The sequence below is a fragment of the Harpia harpyja genome, chromosome 19 (assembly GCF_026419915.1).
Source record: "Harpia harpyja isolate bHarHar1 chromosome 19, bHarHar1 primary haplotype, whole genome shotgun sequence".
NCBI lineage: Eukaryota > Metazoa > Chordata > Aves > Accipitriformes > Accipitridae > Harpia > Harpia harpyja.
Window position 1 is genome coordinate 5,903,248 of NC_068958.1, and position 18,512 is coordinate 5,921,759.

At 53.7% G+C, this 18,512-nt stretch overlaps 1 protein-coding gene across 2 annotated transcripts; it reads right to left on the reverse strand.

Moving 5' to 3' along the window:
• Positions 1-279: 279 nt before the first annotated feature.
• Positions 280-17,711, reverse strand: PLPP7 (phospholipid phosphatase 7 (inactive)). Of its 2 annotated transcripts, none has more exons than XM_052815406.1 (2): positions 13,553-17,703; positions 280-1,130 (listed from the first exon to the last, which is right to left on the reverse strand). In XM_052815406.1, exons 1-2 carry the CDS (start codon positions 14,001-14,003, stop codon positions 766-768), a joined length of 816 nt encoding a protein of 271 aa, XP_052671366.1. In that variant the 5' UTR covers positions 14,004-17,703; the 3' UTR covers positions 280-765. The 2 variants fall into 2 exon arrangements, with proteins under 2 accessions (XP_052671366.1, XP_052671367.1); XM_052815407.1 differs by lacking the exon at positions 280-1,130 and adding an exon at positions 11,992-12,303 and having other exon boundaries at positions 13,553-17,711.
• Between the last annotated feature and the right edge of the window lie 801 nt (positions 17,712-18,512).

The following is an 18,512-nucleotide window of genomic DNA, read 5'->3' on the forward strand; positions in this document are numbered from 1 at the left end:
TGGGCAACTTGTATTTGTCCTTTACCAGACCAACCCCCCCCCACACACACCCTCACAGAGCAGATTTTTGAACAGCAGATTAAAGGCTGGCTTCAGCATGCCACCTTCAGTGTCCTGAGCACCCATCTAGGTCCACCCCATCCAAAGCAAACCATTTAAATGATCGTTTGCATCCCCTCGCTCAGCAAGACTGAAGGACCTGCTCCAAGTTGAACACGTATCTCAAAGCTACACTGAACTGGCTTTTGTCCCTTTCCTTATGATAAGAACCAAACAGGGCAGGATTTTAGTGATTATTTATTATCTGTGAAGTGCCAGCAGTGTCCTTACTCTGTACAAGACACAACTGCTGGGCTTACAAAAAGAGAAAGCACTGTGGCCAAAATCATTTAGCCTCAAAAAAGTTAACGAGTGTGTTCTCAGGAAGCTCTCAGGCGCTGCCCATCCCGAGGACATATCAAGGTGCTGATGTGAACCACTCAAACTAGGCAGACATGTAGCTCATTTCTCTCATCCTTAAAGCTTAATTAGGTTGCTGTCCAAACACAGCTTGAGAATATGGCCAAAACACAGGTATGGCCCTTGATTGCTAAAACCCAATCCATTGCAAGAAACTTTTTTTTTTCAGGTGGGGAAGCAACATTAAAAAACGCCACTACTAATGGAAGTTACAACTGCTTCCAACAAACAACATGTAGAAAATACTGGGAAGGAGACTCAAAGTATCTGCTAGTTTCCAGTGGAAAGGCGTCGAGTCCTCCATGTTCACCAGATGGATATCAACATCTGACATGTGTTGGAAGACATCCACATCAACTCCACCAGCCTGAACTGTAAGTAGCCGAAAACAAAGCCAGACAGGACATCTGTGATGTGATGCCGTCCGATCATGACGCGGGAAAAGCCCACGCAGAGGGCCCAGAGGACCAGGAGGATCCGGAGAGGGATGGCCAAGACCAGGTGGTTGAGGAAGAACTTGGAGAGCATGGCCGCTCGGCTGGCGTGCCCGGCTGGAAATGCATAGGTGTCCATGGTCAGGTAGTCCAACAAGCCAGGGGTGACGTCGTACGGGCCCTTCCGCTTGGCCAGCTTCTGCAAACCAGCCACAATCATGATGTCCAGAAGCAGGGCTACAAAATGGGAGATGAGGAGGGAAAGGTCAGAAGCAGCGTCAACAGCAATTTTCAAGGCAGAACATTCAAGGATTGTTGTTGTCTTTAAATAAAGGTTTGGGTTCAGTTCCAGCCAGGTGTCCACAGTTCAGCTGCACACAGCTCCCCCCATCCTCAGATCACCACCCAAATGTTAATTAACCCTCCTAGTTCACCCACGGAGAAGGCAAGTACCATTATCACCATCTCACAGATAAGAAACCCAAACCACAGAGGCAAGCGACCTGCTCGGGAAGAAAGATAGCAACTGGTAAAGCTAAAATTAAAACTCTTTTGGCCCTCAAACCACTGGACTGGATGTCTCTGTTTCTGTCCTCCACCCCATGCTTTAGAAACCTTGTGCAGCAAGGACGTACCCCTGCCTGGGCCGGCTCTGTGCCGGGGTGACTGGGCTGCAGTGAGCAGTCGGTGGGAGGAAAAGTGCCCCACAGCACTTTCTGGTGTCGTCCCTTGTCCTCTGCCAAGCCCACCACCTCCCCCCTGCCCAGAGCCAGCCAGCGGGATCGCACCACCCTGACAGATTTCACTAAGAAAAGAGCATTAAGAGGCAGCGAGCCAAGGGGAAAGCCATGCAATAAAGAAAAAGGGCTCCTGCATTAGAAACAGCACCTCGGTGTGTTGAAGCGGGGGGCGGGCGACATCCTCCTAGATGTCCCCCGCCTGTCCCTCTCCCTTTGCCGAAACACTAAACACCCACGAGCCATTTCTTGTTTCTACTCGCTTCTCGCTCCCTGTGGCTTTCTCCCTGTGAGCCACCCCATGCACCCCCTTCCCTGCACAAACGTGGGGGGGGGTAACACACCTCCCAGCCCGAGCAAACCCAGGCTTGTGGCAGCAGAGGGACCATAGCTGCAGGTCTCAATGCCAAATCACCTTTCTTCCCTAACTGCTTCGGGACTGAAACCCATCAGCACTTGTCTTCATCATCCTCCTCTTCATCCCACCCCCTTTGCCCCAGCTGACAGGTACTGTCGTTTCTATTTCCTAGCATCGATTTTATTTTTCTTTAATCCCCTCATCTGCTTTTCCCCAGCCCTCCTAATTGGTCAGAGCGCTGATTTCAGCTCCTCACAGCAACGACAAGGAAATATATAGCATCACGAGCACAGCCCACTCCCTCGGCAGGAACGCGAGAGGCCAGTTGCCTGCTTCTCGGGCCCTGATAAAGACCATTCCTTGAGAGCTGACAAGGTTTCGGGAGGATGGATTGGGAGCGCGGCGGCGCTGAGGACGGGAAATGAGACGGCACATCGGAGGCAGGCAGCGACTCCTGCCCGCTCGGCACCTGGCAGGAGCTGGGAAGCGAGGAGCTGTCACAGCGGCTCTGCTCACCCACCCGGCACAGCGTGCCACCTCTGCCCAGCCAGCCCCCGGCATCGCTTTGGGAAGGAGCTGATATTTATCCCGGCCAAACTCTCTCCTTATGGGAGAGCTATTTTTCTTCCTCGTCTGCAGGGCATCGCGCATGGGGAAGGGGGACAGCAGGACGTCCCTGGAACTCCTGCCCACCAGGTCCTGCCCGAGCCGCTCCTGGGAGGGGAGACGGAGCAGAGGAAAAGGTCTGGGCACCAGCTCCTCGCTAGCGGGAGCGGCAGCACGGGCAGCAGCGGGACTCCAGCTTAAACACAAGGAGAAGCGGGAGGCTGACGTGAAGGCAAGGTTCACAGGTGGCATCTGAAAGGAGGTGGCGAGGCTGCAGGTGGCAGGGGGATGCAAGGAGGCTGGTCGCCATGCCGGCCCTGGAGCGGTGGCAATGGGTTTAGGAGGACAAGGACAGCCAGGGGCTCTGCACAGACCCTGCCTGATGGGACCGGGAGAGAGCAGGGGGAGGTCTGCAGCCCATGGCAGGGGACCCTAGCACTCAGCAGAGCCGTTCTCTGCATTTTGAGATTTGCTGCTATTTTTTTTAAGGGGCTGGCCGGGGCGGCGGGGAGAAAGGGAGAGAGGCATTTCAAACACAGGCTGCAGAGCCCTGGAGCAGCCACTCACCGCGGTTTGCTGTTAAGGCCGAATGTCGTCAGCACGGCTCGCAGCCGCCGAGGGTAACGAAGCACCGGGGCTGGCCGGCCATTACAGGGCCGTCTCGCTGCGGCCAGACAGCCGCACGGCTCTGCTCACGCTGGGCTTCCTAAATCACCCCCAGCCTGGCTCCTCACCCCACCAAGGTGACCCCCTGCAGCCCCGACTCAGCAAAGTGCTTCAGGAGCTGATTTTCAGACCTCACCGTCTGCATTGCCCATCAGTACCATCTCACCCTGGACAAGAGCTGGGCGAAAGCCGAAGCCTCTGGGACACAATCTCAGGAGCCCAGACTCACGCATTCGTTTCTGAGATATGATGCACCGGAGCTGCCAAGAGAAGACTGTGGCCCAAGCTGCTCCTGCTGAAGTCAGCAACTTACTGCATTGCTGAGGAGCCCAGCCAGGACTCAGGAACCAGTCTGGGCACCTCGAAGGATCCCCAGTGTCTCCTCCATGGTGCTCAATATACCGGCTACAGACCATTCCTCACCAAATCCACCCGTAGACCAGTAGCACAAACATTGTGTGCTTTAGCGACGCGTGGTGTTCACCGTTGTCCATCAGTAATTTGCACTTACAAGGTACTTTTATGGTCAAAGGTGATGTCAGGGCAACTTGAGGGATGCAGGCATGTGTGCATGGAGGTGTTCAGGGCATGGAGAACAAGCCAAAGAGCTGTTTTAATAATCCTTTCCTTCAGGAGATGAATAAAATGGGCTTTCAGTAGTGCTAGGTTTGATTTTCGTCAAGTGATGCACAGAAAGCAGAAAGCCTCGTTTGCCCACATTTCAAGATCTGAAGGCACGACAGCATTAAAACCGGGGGTTAATTTGCTGTTAAAAGAAAAAAAAAAACCAAAGATCCCTCCGTCTGGTGCTTTTTCTGTCACTTCCCCCTGCACTTTCTGTTCCTTTCATGAAGCAACTTATTTATGAAATAAATGGCACCCGAGGCATCGGGGGTCCCACAACCCTCGCCCAGCTCTGGGTCTCAGCAGAGCCCCTGCAAAGCCCCGGGGAGCCACGCTGCACCCCTGCCCTCTCCTCCTGCTGCTGCTGGTGCCGGCGGCCAGGCACTGCCAGAGTGAATCAGCACGCAGCACTGCTGCCGACAGTCCTGCCAACGGCCCATCCTTCAGAAACAGATACAGACGGTGCCGTTGCTCAGCAGCCCAGGCCCTATTCCCTTGCAATTCCTTGACCTACATGCCCGCTTGGAGTTCGGCTCGCTTGCTTTTCCCTCCCCCCAATGCAAACCAAATCCTCCCTCCTCAGGCGGGTACATCCATGCCAGCATTATGCAGCAAAGGGGTTAACTTTCTTACAGGCATCCTTGGTGGGTCCAGCTGCAAGCGGGTGTCTCTGCACTGGGAAAGGTGCCTGCTGGCTACCAAAGCGGTTGCATGCGATAGCCCGGTAGCCTTGCACCTGCCAGCGCAGCCCCAGCCACCTGCAAACCGGCATCGTCACCTTCGGTCTGCCCTTCCCCTGTCCCTAACTCAGAGACGTGCAAATCCTTCAGGCTGACCAGACTGACGGCTGGAGGAAATACAGCCCCGGGAGAGACCGCAGAAGGGAGCCTGCAGCTGATTTACCAGCCTGCACTTGCACAGCGTTGCTCTCTGGAGGCAGACGGGGCTGTCAGAGGCATAGCAGAGATGGCAGAGTGCCACCTGACCGAGGGGTGAGATGAGAGGAGCAAGACATTTTAATTTTAAGCATTTTTTCATCATGTCCTTCCCCCAGATCCAGGTAGCATTGGATTTAAACCAGAAGCAGCATTGGGTGTAAAATCCAGGTAGCACTGGATTTAAAAGAGCAAAGGGAGGATTAGCTCTTGCCCATCGCTCCTTTCACATTTTTCTGGAGAAGATCCAGAATTTCCCCTTTGACCTGGTGTTAAGGGAAACAATCCTCCAGATTTCCACTGCAAAACCATCTGATCGCAAAAAGCTCTATTAACATCTAAAACTTCCTTAAAGTGCAAAACCAAGGAGCAAGTCTTGTCTGCCTGCGACAATTTTAGCATCAGAGATCACCTTGGTATTGTAAATAGCCAACATCTGGCATGAGACGCACAGTAAATGAGCTGAAAGTGAGCCCCCTGGGCAGACGTTTTATATCTATTAATAAGAAAAGGAAAACAATTATCTGCCTTGCTCCTACCACCAAATGTTAGGAGCCCATTAAGAGTGGAGGCGAGCGGAGAGGCGAGCCCTGCGCAGGCAGGGCACAAGGACAAACCTGAAGCATCGTCGCAGCAGAACCAAGCCAAACCCCAAAGCTGGTATTTAAGGGAAGTCGAAACAGTTGGACGTCCCCTGTCACTGTAAAGTCCTTTCTGTCCCAGCACCCGAGGTGCCATCTCTGCTGCCGTCCCTTACGGGAGCTGAAAGAGGCTGAGGATGGGGCGAGCACCCGCGGGGGGCATCGCCTGCCCCAGGTCGGAGCCAGGCAGCGTCTCCAGGGACGAAGATGGATTCCGGCCGAGATGTTTATATAAACATGTTATCAAAACCACAGCTGAAAAACAACCTGGGTGCAGTGCTAGGGACAGGGCGGGGAGGAAAAAAAGAGAAAGCCAAAAAAGCCCTTGGCCTCGTCTGCTCCTGCAGTCACGATTCACATGACTTCCCGCACATGGGGCTGCTTGGATGAGACAAGGCTGCTCTCCAGAGCGCAGCTTGTGAGATCGGGATCAGAAACAGAGTCGCAGGCTGGACTCAGTCTCCCAGAACTGCGACTGAGCACGCAGGGAGAAGAAAAGGGGGAGGTAAATGCCCAGAAACAAAGAGCGAGACCATCCCATGAGCTCAGGAGGCACCCAAGCGTGGGAGCAGATGTGCATCGGACAACCCCTCTGCCCAGCCCCAGCACCATTTTAAAGCAGAGCCAAGCTGGCAATAACTCATTGCCTGGGCTTCAGAGCCTGCAGCCTGCTCTGACCCGGGTCCCACCGTGCTGGAGGCCACACCAACCCCGCTGAGATGGCATGTGCTCCCCGCCACAGCTGCTGAGGCCACGTGTAGGGCCAAGGCTGGCTTTGAAGGTCCTGTATTTCCCAGATTAGCCAGCCTCACTCAGGAGTGAACCCTGGACAAATGTCACCGTTCCCAGGAAACAGCTTCTTTTGCTCCATAATTAGAATTCGTAATTTTTTCCCATTTTTCTTTTTACTTACATGCCCCCTCCTACTGCTTCCGAACTTCCCAAGTCTCCCGCAGGCATTAGGCTCCCTGACCTGGAAAATGAGCCATTTGCAGCCTTGACTAGTTGACATTAATGAAAGACGCAGGTTTCAAAAGCATCTTCACCGTCTCTCCGGTGGAGTTGGTGGCAGCTGGAAGAGGTCCACTCCTCTGAAAGTGAACTCCTCTACTCCATTTTATTCCCCAAATGTGGTACCATTAGGTGTAAAAGCTGACAAAAGGCACAGATGGCATGACACATTGAAGAATCAATGAATCAGACACTGCGGTGTTTTGGGGGGAGATTATTTTTTGGCTGAACAAGCAGCAGCGTGGGGTAAGTGGTCACGGGGAAGTGAAAAAATGGTGGAAAGCAGCATTGTGCAATTAATTAAAAAAAATCCCAACCAACAACTAAAAATAGACTCGCTATATCCTAGATGATTAGAAACAGCCCTGAGTGCAAACTCAGGCTGCCCGGAGTTCTCCCCTTGGAAATCCTGTGCCCCTGGGAGCTGGGCAATTTGCATCTCAGCATCAATTACTGAGCCGGGCTGCCTCGCTGGGGGTCGGCACAGCCTGGGGACGAGACACGGGCGAGAGGGTGAGCGCAGCGAGAAGTGCTCGTGCTGATGGGGAAAATGAGCTCTGCAGCCCCCAGGATGGCTCAGCTGCCTCCCAAAAGGGCTCCAACAGCTTGCAATGACCCCGTCCGCTACGGCAGCGGTGCAGGTAACATCAGCACATCCCAGAACCATGCGCTGCAACACGCACAAGCACGACAGCACCGTACGGGATGAGCTGGAGGAAGAAAACTGCCTTGGGCTGATGACCAAGAGCATGTCCCAGCCCACAAACGCTGGGCTCCTCGCTCAGACCTAGCGCTGCTTAGGCTTGTTTTTACCCCCCCCGCCTTCAATAAGGCAAATCGGCAAAAAAAAAAAGTTGGGGCTGTTTCTGTGGTGCTCAGAGGGCCTCCAACCATCACACCTCACAGTCCGTTAGACTCGGATCAGGTATGTCTGCCAGCACCCCTGTATAGACGGAAATGGAGAGCGAGGCCAGAACTGCGTTCCAGGTGAAAACATGGAGATTTCTTCCAAGGGAAGGAAAAAGAGACAGTTCTCTCCCACCCCCATCCTCCACCTCCTGATTGAGGATACCCAACGGGCTCTCCCTGCCCTCCGCTCCTCCCAGCAACTCACCTCGCTGCCCAGCACTCCTCCACCTTCCTCTTCCCAACCACTGCTCCTGTCAAGGCGCGTTAGAGGCAAACACACTCACCCACGTCTCGGGATCTCCCTTTGGGCCAGAGCCTGGCTCTGCTTCTCCGACAGGTCTGGCTCTGCCTGAGTGAAACAGCTACTGTCCCCTTTGAGCTCCAGGCAGGGGCACTGGGAAGCTGTTCCCAGAGTGACAGACATAAGGATGACTCATTTCCCATGTTTATTCCCCCTCTTCCCATTCAACAACCCTCGCACTTCTTTTCTCTTTCACTCTGCATTCAGGCTCTGGAACATTTCGCCTGCTCGCTCTGCGCGAGGGTTGGATTTCAGCTTACTGCAGTTTCCCCAAGGGCTGCACGCTGATGGCTGCAGGGCTCACAGCATCCTCAGCACCAACCGGCCGGCCAGGACCCGAGCTCCTCGATACCGCCCAGAACCAAGGGGCCGATCAGACCACGGGTCTGACAGAGACCCTATGCGGGTCCCTGGAAATACCCCCCCCGCCTGCTCCAGCCACGGTCAGATGGGTCCCAGCCTGTCACTGACTGTCCTTTATCTGAAGGGACACTGCAGACTTGCAAGCCTGCCCTGCAGTGAACAGTATATATTCGCTATAGTGGAAGCAGGCGAGGAAGGGAAGGGGGCAGGGAAGCCGGGAAAGCTGGGCATCTCTTGCTGTTCAGAGATGCCCGAGCTCATCAGCTGTGAAGGGATGAAGGGTGAGGACGGCATCCACCAAAGGACCAGGGATTTTAACTGCTGTATCTGAGCAGGACAACAAGAGGCAGATTAGCATCCTGATGTGATGAAGAGGAATATTTAATGCCAGGCTGGACCTGTATCTAGATGCTGGATGCAGGGAGTGGGAATCTGTGTTGTTCCCTCTGCCCGGCACCCACCGTGGGTCACTCACGTTGGGTTACCTGACATTTAAACGTTTCCACCTCGCTAGGCAGATGTGCTGCAAACTTGCTGAGATCTCAGTGGGCACTGGCAGGGCTGGGAGGGGAGCAGGACAGGGGCTGAACCTCCTCCGTGTGCCAGGTTTTCCAAGGAGGGGATGGTTCACGCAGGGTGCCAGCCCTCGAGCTGCTCTCCCCTTCCCTGCCAAAACATCATCTGCCCTGCCTAGCTCAGAAAATCCCCAGCCTCACAGTAGGAAAATGAAAGGGGAAAAAATAGACACATCTGGCCCCAAACCACCTCTGGGGCTCTCGGCTTAGCAAGCTCTGCTGCATACGGACTGATCCATCTGCCGTGCAACTCCCTGGCCTCTCTGCTGGGTCTGGGCTGCCGAGCCCTGAGGCTTGACAGGATGAGCTTGTCTGTACTGCCTGGGCGTTTAATCTACTCAGTGACCTTTACCGGGCTGTACTGTCTGGATTTTCACCACGTGGACTCCAAAGAAAAGCATGACAATACCTGAAGCACCTCCGTATTGTTAGAGCAGGGTCGGCGGGGGCTCCAGGGGCCTGGCGAAGGCATTTCTCGCTCTCTTTCCTTCCTAACCCACCACTTTCCTGCCAATCTGGTCTTGCTTAGAAGCTGCCAGGGTGGGACTGCAGAGTCCTGGTCATTTATATGTGTTTATAAATATATATATATTTAAAATAAATATATATATGGCTCAGGATAAAGTCACAGCTCTGCAGGGGACTATGCCTCAGAATATCATGGCTTGGTTCCCAGTCAGACTAAAGCTAGGTCAGTATTCAGGGAGAAGTCTGGAGAGAGCAAGAACTGCCTTCTTGCTGACCTTCAGGAGTGGAGGAGCGACCCGGCACTCCCCTCCTTTCCTCCTCCTGGGGCAAGCCACCCATCCTCAGCCTGCCACGCTGCTCGCGATGATACGTCCACACCCTGCCGCACTGCTTTACTTGATGGCGATAAATGCTCAGTGACAGCACCAAAGAGCCAGCCCGCTCATTGGAAGCGGGATGCAGAGCCAGCTGGTGATGGATGAGGACTGGGACCTGTGTCACTGAGACAGCAGGCAAAGAAGACCAGGGCTTTCTCTTCTCCTAGTCTGAATACCTATTTCAGAAAGCCATGACCAAAGCAGAACCAGTTAATGGCTAATATTTCAAACTGAGCACAAATAGGTATTTTATGTGCAAGGGTTAACCAAGCAGATACCTTCCGACAGCAAAGGCACACGGCTGGGCTGCAGATAACTAAACAAGGTGACAATCTCTCTCTAAAAACAATAGGTGGACTTCACCGGAGCGACCGCTTTGGGTAGATGACCATATTCCATCCCCGTCACAGTAAGAAGGTGCCTGGACCTGGAAAGACCATCAGTCTAATGAGATCAATCTGTTTAGCTTAATAAATAGAAGGTGAAGAAATGACTTGAGCACTATCCAAAATATTGAAAGGCAGAAGAGGTGTTGGCTAAAAGAGCTATTCAGCTGAAGAGACAAGGGTACGCAGATGCAATGAAGGGAAGAGAAGAGTCGAACTAAAAGCAAGGCGCTTGTGAGAATACCTGCCACTGCAGTAATACAGAAATGGTTCTGACAAGTTCACCCTCACTTGTAATTGTACATCAGATTGAGTGTTTGGGTTTTTTTCCCTTAACAAATTGAACAGGAATAAATTAAGGGATGTGCTACAGCCTGTATTTTGCCGTGGGTTAGATCAATGATCCAAATGTTCTTTGCCGGCTTTGCAGTCAATGAATCACTAAATTTGGATCCACATCCTCACCAGATGGATCAGAACCAGAAACCGAGGTACTGCTTCCCCCAGGGTTTAATGGAGTTTCTGTCTGGTTCTGAAGCAGATCTGGGAATTTTAGTGAAAGTTTTATATCTGTTTTCCCCCTGAAAGCCCAATTGCAAGGTTCAAATGACTTTCTAAGCACCTCAGTTTTCATGATATCCTTGTGATTGCAGAGAAAAGCTCGAACGGTCCTAAACATTCCAACACTGGCAGACAAATAAAATGAACTCTAAAACTGGGGGATTTTCTCAATTCGGCCAGGGGGTGCAGACTTTCTTCCTGACTCTTCAACAGCCAGGGTTGGGAATGCTGAGATAGTCTTCCTGAAAGCACATTCTGGCAGAGGGATTTTTACAGTGGGCACAGATATCTGATTTCTTCCATCTTTTCAGTAACAGGCTGTGAGCGTGCTTCTCTGGCTGTTTGGCATTTGCTGGTAAAGATTACAATGAGAAGGAGAATCAATAAATTCCATCACAGATGACAAACATGGAGGGAAAACATTGCTTGGGGTTGCTAATCAACATCTGCAGTTGGGATGGATGGAGCATCCCAGGGTCAGAGCCCCTCACCCGAAATGCTCTCCCATGTGTTGGCAAAGCTCCTGCCAAGAGCTCCTCAGGCGCAAGTGCCCCCCCTCCATCTGCAGTGGTGCTTCTGCCAGGTTCCCAGTCCCATTTCAGCAGTCTCCTGTCTCCTCGCCTTGAAAGCCTGACTGCAAATCCTAAACAAGTGCTCTATGATGGGCTGGCTCCCTGCCCAGAGACTGCATCAGAAATTCTGCTTGATGTATCAAACTCTCAGCAAGCAGGGGGAAGGGAGGAGAGCCAGGGGCCGTAAGGAAGGGGTGCCATAGACACCCCAACTTCCCTGCTTCCCTCTTCCCAGGAGACCAGGGAAGCACCAGGAGGTTCCCTTCCCTTTGACCTGTCCCATGAAGGCTTCACACCACATCCTGATGGATTTCATCCACAGGAAAGCAGCAGCGAGGGGGACCAAGGATGCCAGATGCCGCGGTCATGCCATACCCTTCCTATTTACTCATGAGACCCCCACTTCTCATGGGATCTGTCTAGGTCCACCAGCCCCACGCTCCCCAGCCAGACTCCTTCCTCCATCAGCAATGCAGGTATTACGGCAGCAGCTACTCGGATATTTGGAGCTCCTGACTGCAATCTTAAATATCAAACCAAGGCCAGGCTCACAGCTGGGATCTGCTCTGTGGGGTGACACAAGTCCTGCTGAGGATGCTCTGACAAAAGAGGCCCAGGGCACCTCGGCCAGTCCCACCAGTCAGCGTTGTCTACTCGGAGGGCAAAGTGGAGCTCTTTGGAGGCTGCCAGACCTACGGAGCCACCAAGTCACGGCGTGAACTAGTCCTTCACGCAGTTTAACTATTTTCTTTCTTGGCAGGCGGAGAAGAGCAATGGGACTAGTGTGTCTAGGCAAGGAAGCAAGACTTCGGAACCCCCTCGAGCTGTCCCCAGGCACCACACGTGAGCTCAGGAGACCTGGAGATGCGGGTAGTGATGCAGGGCCGAGCTCTCCCAGCGACCGCATGATAATCAAAGTTTCAACGCGACCTGGAGGTGGCTTTGCATTTGGCCTCCTCACATGGCAACAGAAGGGCGAGAAAAACTTTCTTGTTTTTAAGCCAAAGGTGGTGTTAGCTCTTTATAAGGATCTCAAATATTTTGGAGTCAAAGAGGTCAGTTTTCAGGCTCCAGAACCGTCAAAGGCTCTCGGGTCAAGAGACATCTGGAAACTGTGCCGGTTGGTGTTAGTCACCTACTATTTCATCCTCGTGCCCTTTTAAATGGAGCTTCTTTTCTCAGTGAGGGGTTGACCCAGCGCACCGAGGAGCCCCTGGAAGAACTGCTGATGTCGGCAGGCTCTGCATCACGCCGATGCTATTCTGGCTTCTTCCCCGCGATGGCCTCCTTTCATTAGATGTCACAGCACGAGGACAGTCTCTTTCAAAGGCAGAGGGGAGAAAAGGCAGCTAACGCTGTGCTTTTCAAGCCAGTTCAGCGCAATCTTCGCCTTCTCCGAAGGATGAACTTGTGAAAAAAAAAAAAACGTGGGGCCATGTTGCAGAGCCTGTATCGCATCACAGTTGGCCCCTGAGGACAGGACGTCCCTTTCCTGAGGTGTCTGTGAAATAAAATATCCTTACGTCCCCTCAAAAGGCTCCCTGAGAAGCAAAGGCCTAAATCCAATGTTTTCAATTTCTCTTACCAACCAAAAGCGGGAGCTCCGATTGCTGGTTTTTGGGGGAGGGTGAAACACTAGGGTGGATCATGGCCAGATGAGACAGTAATTAGTCACAAGGAAAAATATGATAACTAGACCCCATGCCAAAGGCAGAAGAGCGAGAAGAGCAAGGTCCTTGGGCAGACGTGGCCAGGGTGGGTTGGGGCCAGGATCTAAGGCAAGTCACACCTAGAGCTCAGCCTGGTCACTCGTGGGACATCGGTCCACACGGGTGGGATGGGCCCTGCTCCACTGAGAAGGCAACTCCTTTAACACATCCCAACCTCCAGAAACAAGGACACCGACCACCGCACGAGAAAGGAGAGACAGAAAGATCCCAGCCCGTCCGCACAGCCTCTGGGTCAAATTAGCTTATGGAAATGGGGGCAGCAGCAAGAAAGGTCCTCATGGGAAGGAGGATGCGAGATCAAACCGCAGCAGGGAAGGAGACAGGACTCCATCACGCGGCGGCTGAGACATGGAGCCAGGATCCGTTCAAGAAGGTGGTGAGGGGATGGAAATCTTTTTTTCTCAAGGATATCCTCAGGAATTGATCCAGATATCAAACGTTAAAATCTTTGTGTTTTCCCCACCTATCCCCACCACCAAGGCAGATGACCACAGATTAAATAAAAGACATCGCTGCTGGTATCCACCTGCACATCCCAGACACTTCCCTGGTCTGACTGGACAACCCTACCCTATGCAGGACCGGGGACCTGCCCCTACTCCGTGGGTGCCACCGGCTACCAGGATTACTCCATCCCTCTTAAACAACTTTTTGCTACATCCATCACCCACGGTACCCAGGACCGAGATGGCCAATAAGTGCAGCATTCACCCTAAAGGTCACTCCCTGCTTCCTGACCACAGCGGTGGCTGGGAGCAGGCAGAGGAGGAGTCCCAGCGCCGCTGTCCCTTGTGACCAGGGCTGGGCTTTCCCGGCGCGGAAGGAGGTTTGCCACTCACCTAGCAGCAGGTTCATGAGGACCTCTTGGCCTGCCAGCGTGCTGCTCTTCACCAGGCAGATGAGCGTACCCGCAATCCAGGGGATGCCGTGCCCCGTTATCCCCAGGAGGTTAATCATGGAGCGGGCACCACCCCAGGAGGAGGCTCTGTTGGCACACACTCCCAGCCTCTTGGACATGCAGATATCAATGGCCAGCAGGGAGTTGAAGGCGATTCCCTTGAAGGAGGGGTTGAGCTGCATGCAGTCCTCTTCGGGCAGCTGCTGCGACTGCCTCCGCTCCTTGGGGTTGCTGTTCTGGGCACCAGCTGCTCCGGCCTGGCCGCTCTGCTTTCTGCCGGAGCTCCTGCTCTCCTGGTTCCCCTTCAAGGGCTGATTCAAGGAGAGGAACTCAGCCCTGTTGAGGACATTGTTCCTGTCTCTTGCCCTGGACCGCGGCTGGGATGCTGGCATTGCAGTCTCTCTCTAAGGCAACCTGCTTTGCAAATACCGGGAGGGAGAGAAATTCCTCTTCTCCCTGCAGAAAGCTTCCCCCACTCCCACCCTCACGAGCCGTGAATTTGGGAAGCTACAAAGGTTCCCCTCTGTTGCAGTTGCCCCCAGCACAGACTGCAGCTGTTAAATATAGAGTAAGGAATGCACATGGCTGTTTACTTCATGGGCCTAGCAAGCTTGGAAGGAAAATTAATGCCAGGCTTGGCAGCCACTCCAGTGCCAGGGAAAAAGGTTAAACAGCCAATAGATTGGAAGAAGAGGAGGGAAAAGCATTGTGCCAAAGGTTGGTTGCTTCTGGCCTGGTCTATTTAAATCTTCCAATTGCTTATTCCCCTGGGCTGCAAGGGAAACTGGGAAATGTAGTTTTTTGCACTACGATTCACATTTCAGTGTCGGAGTCAGAGCAGGAGGAGATCACGGCATCCCCCCTCCCCACGGCAGCTGGCATCGCTCCTACGGCGGGCTGTGCCACCTGGCTTTGCAAGCTCCAAGGCTGGGCATTACCCGGGGGCTTCCCCCCAAGGGGCTTTCCCTGGGTATCTTCTCCATTTGTTTGTTCTGCAACATCTCGCCCCCTGTGAGGGCACCCTAGATGCCACTTTCCTCTCCCTGGTATGGATTCCTTTCAAGCATCACTAGGCGCATCCTCTCTCCCCTTTCAGGGTGCACCCCTGCAGCGACTTCCATCGCTCACCTCATTCCCGGACCCAAGGAGAAGCAGCACCTGCCTCCTGATTAGAAGAGACACTGCTAATGAATTCCCATCCCCCTGCCCCCAGCGCTGAGCGTGGCCTCAATACCGCACATGTTTCTGCCGTGTCATCCAGCATCGCAGATCCCACGCTGAGAGCAGGTGACAGGCGATGCCCGCGTCCCGGAGCTGCGGATGTGAGCAGCAGCACAGGTACCGGCCCCAGGGGAGCGGGCATTGCGGGATGGGGAGGAGGAAGGCTTCCCGCAGTGTGGGTTGGATGCTGTGGGCTCGTGCCAGGCCCTGGGGAGTCCTCCTGCAGAGGACAGGGAAGACCTGCCATCCCTCCTACCACCATTACTTTGTCTGTGCACGGCTGCCGTCAGCCTCCCAGCTCCCCACCGCAGCTGGGGTGAGCCCTTCTGAGACCACCCACTGATCACTAGCGCTGGTGAGCCCCTGAGAACATCCCGTCTGTGCTCATGGCTTCAGTTTACAGGTCTGAATAATCTTGCTACGGTCCCTGAACCGCAGCTGTGTGGATCTAAGCCTCAAGCACCTCTGGGAGAGACCGTCTGTCTCGGTTCCTCCTGCCCGAAGGACGGCAGCTCGCTGCAGCAACAGCCTGAGCCACATCCACCGGGGCTGCCGTCACCGAGTTACCTTCCCTGGGCAATGGGCTGTCGCAGCTCCACACCACTCACGCTCAAGAAACGGGATTATTCCTATGCATTCCTATGCAAATAGGCTGGAAATCCCCCGTGGACAGAGAAGTGGAGAAGGTGAATACTACACCGAGGAGCAGAACAGGCACATCTCTTGGTGCCAGTGACATTTGCCTACCCAAATGTCCAGTTACTGAGGTCAGTATTTGTACACGTCTATTCCCTGGGAATCAGGCACCCAGGTTCAAAATGCACTGGAGAGCTTAAGTGCTAAATGAAAGGTGGTTCTTGGCTTTCTAAGATAATAAGAAAAAATTTGCACTTTCTTTGCACTTTTTATCCATAGTTCTCAAAGTCCTCTAGATGGACTATGCATCCAGCCTGTGCCCGTCTGATAGACAGACTGGCCAGAGGCGAGGGCAGTGCTTGGCCAAGCAAGTGCCGGAGGTCCTGAGAAGCCCTCACCCCTGGGCTTTGCTCATATTTCCCCCCCTGCCTAATGAATCAAAGGAAAATAATACACATCAACTTATTTCTGAATCACACCCTCCGGGAACCTGTCCCTAGCCTGCAATGATGATCCTAGCCAGGGGAAGAGCTCATCCCTTCCTCAGGCACCCCTGCCCAGCCCATAAACCACAACCCCGTTTGGCTCCGGTACCATTTGGGACTGCGGCTGCCCGGGAGCGTGCACAGACGCTGCCACATCACCGACACCCACCAGCTCCTGTCCGATCACCGGCTGCGCAGCGGCATTCTCACGCTATCGGGGAAGTCAGCACCCCGTCCCTATCTGGCTGCCCTCATCCCGCTGCCCGGCTCCGAGGCATGTGGAAAATCTCAGCCCACCTGACATCAGCCAGGGAGATAACCGTCATCGCTGCTTTAACTTGGTTATAGCTGTCACCTCCCTGCTGGACGGCCTCCCTATTTCTCCTGCTCCATGCAGGGCTGCTGCTGTGTGGGATTCCTTGCAAACACCAGTGGGCAGAGGGTTAAAGCGCTGGTGGCCAGGAGCCTGCAGAAATAGGGAGACTCGTCTCTGCCGCCTGTCCAGCCCTGTGCTGGGGATGCTGGGCTATTGCCGAGCATATTCCTCGGGAGCTGTCACAGGAAAAAAATACCTTGAAAGCCCTGGCAGTTAATTTAATCTGGTGCCTGTCTCTTCTGTTGACACTGATATGAGGGAATTTCTCTGCCTTACACACAGAGCTGCCCCGGCCTCCCCGCGAGAATCCAGCCTCACACCCCAGCACGAGTCCCCAGCGGGAAGGGGACGGAGGAGGAAGGGCAGCGCGGGATGGATGCAGAGCCAGCAAACCCCTGTCAAAAGGGCAGCGGGAAAGGAAAGCAATTTGGTCTCTCCTGCAGCCAGGCGGGCTGTCACGGCTGGTCCCAGCCAGAGAAACCGAGCTCAGGAGGGAAACGTCCCCGATCCCTGCACTGGGGCCATGACGAGCACCGTCCCTCTGCGCTGCTCGCAAAACAGCCACAAAACCGAGGGTTTATAAATATCCCCGCTAAACCTGTAGACAGGCTCCCTGCTCTGGCGGGGCTATTCCAGGCCTGACACCCGATCCACACGGGTCATCGAGCACCTGGGAGAACGCCCAGACGGACAAATCCCGACGGACAAATCCGGCATGCTCCACATGCCCAGTCCGCTCGGCCCCGGCTGTGCTCCCCGGGGAGCGTGCAGTGCTGCAGTCCCCGGGGCTGGAAGCCGCCGGCCACAATTCCCCGCGTAGCTGTGGCCATGCCTGGCATCAGCTGCTGGCATGGCCACGCTGACCACGCTGGAGATGCGGGTGGGACGGGAGGGACAGCAACGTCCCCTTTCTCCGCAATTCACTGGCAGCTTTGGTGCATCCCAGCCTCCAGCAGCGGCTGGCCAAGAAGCGGCGTTTGCAGCCAAAGTGCTTGCAAGCAAAGCTGCAGCGTTCCTGGGTGGGATTCTTCTAGGGGTGAAAAAGAAAGCTTGGCCAAAATAAAATATAATATTCTGCAGTATTTGCGGCGCACGCAGCAGTGCCGGTCAAGCCCATTAGCACAGCATAGCATAGCTTCTGGTGGGCTGGTTTTCTTTGCCGCTGCTCAGACGGTGAAGGGGAGACCTTGTCTTTCAGTAAACCTGGAAAAAGTGCTGGAAGGGCAAGGAGGCACAATGCAGGCCATGATACTGGGGGGAGTAATAGCGAGAACGGAGCATGGCCGTGCTACGATGAGACACGGACAGGTGCATCGAAGGAGCAGTAGAAGGAAACACAATGCACAGCATCACCAGACACTCCTAATTCTTACTTATCACAACTTGGCCTCACCTCTCCAGCAATTCCATCAGCGAGCACCACACTCTCAGGCACAGGAACCGCTCTGCGCACGGCTTAATGCAGCCACTCCGGGGTGGAGTGTGCTAATGCCTTAATCACTCACAGCAGCGCGATGGAGACAGGCACGACCAAAAACCAAAGAAAACTCCAGCCGAGGATGAAAAGCTTGTTTAATTAGAATGAGATAATTCAATTTCCTAGTTGACCAGAACACCATAGACAGCCAAGTTGAAGCTAGACCTGGCTAAAGCTTCAGTGAAACTAGAGTTGCAGAACAGGCAGTTTCACCAGATTCATAATGCTCTGAGAAAGTGCGACAAGCTTGTTTGAAAAGTGTGAAAGAGTCTTGGAAATGTCAAAGGATTTCAGCACCTTCTGGAGGCTGCTGAAGCAACTGGATATTTCATTCGGAGATGCTCGTTTCATTCTTTCTTACACTATGTGATAGTAAGTTGCTTGCTTGTAACTTGTGTTCTTAGCTTTTATATCTGTTGCAGGGCTAGTGACTATAATTGTGCCCTTCACAGAGATCGGGAAGTTTAAAATAAATACTTAACCAATGCTTTGAGAAACGTGCAGAAGAAAACCATAACAATATACCGTGTTTTTTCCACCTGCTGTGGGCGGAAAGGAGCAAATCCGCCTCCCCTCGTCTTGTGGCATTCACTTGTCAGGATCACCCAGTAGCTCCAGTCTCTGCTACCTGCTGGAGGGCAGACAGCAAGTGCACAGTGTTGAAAAACGCCAGGCACTGCGTGAGCTAATCAAGCCTGCTGAGAGT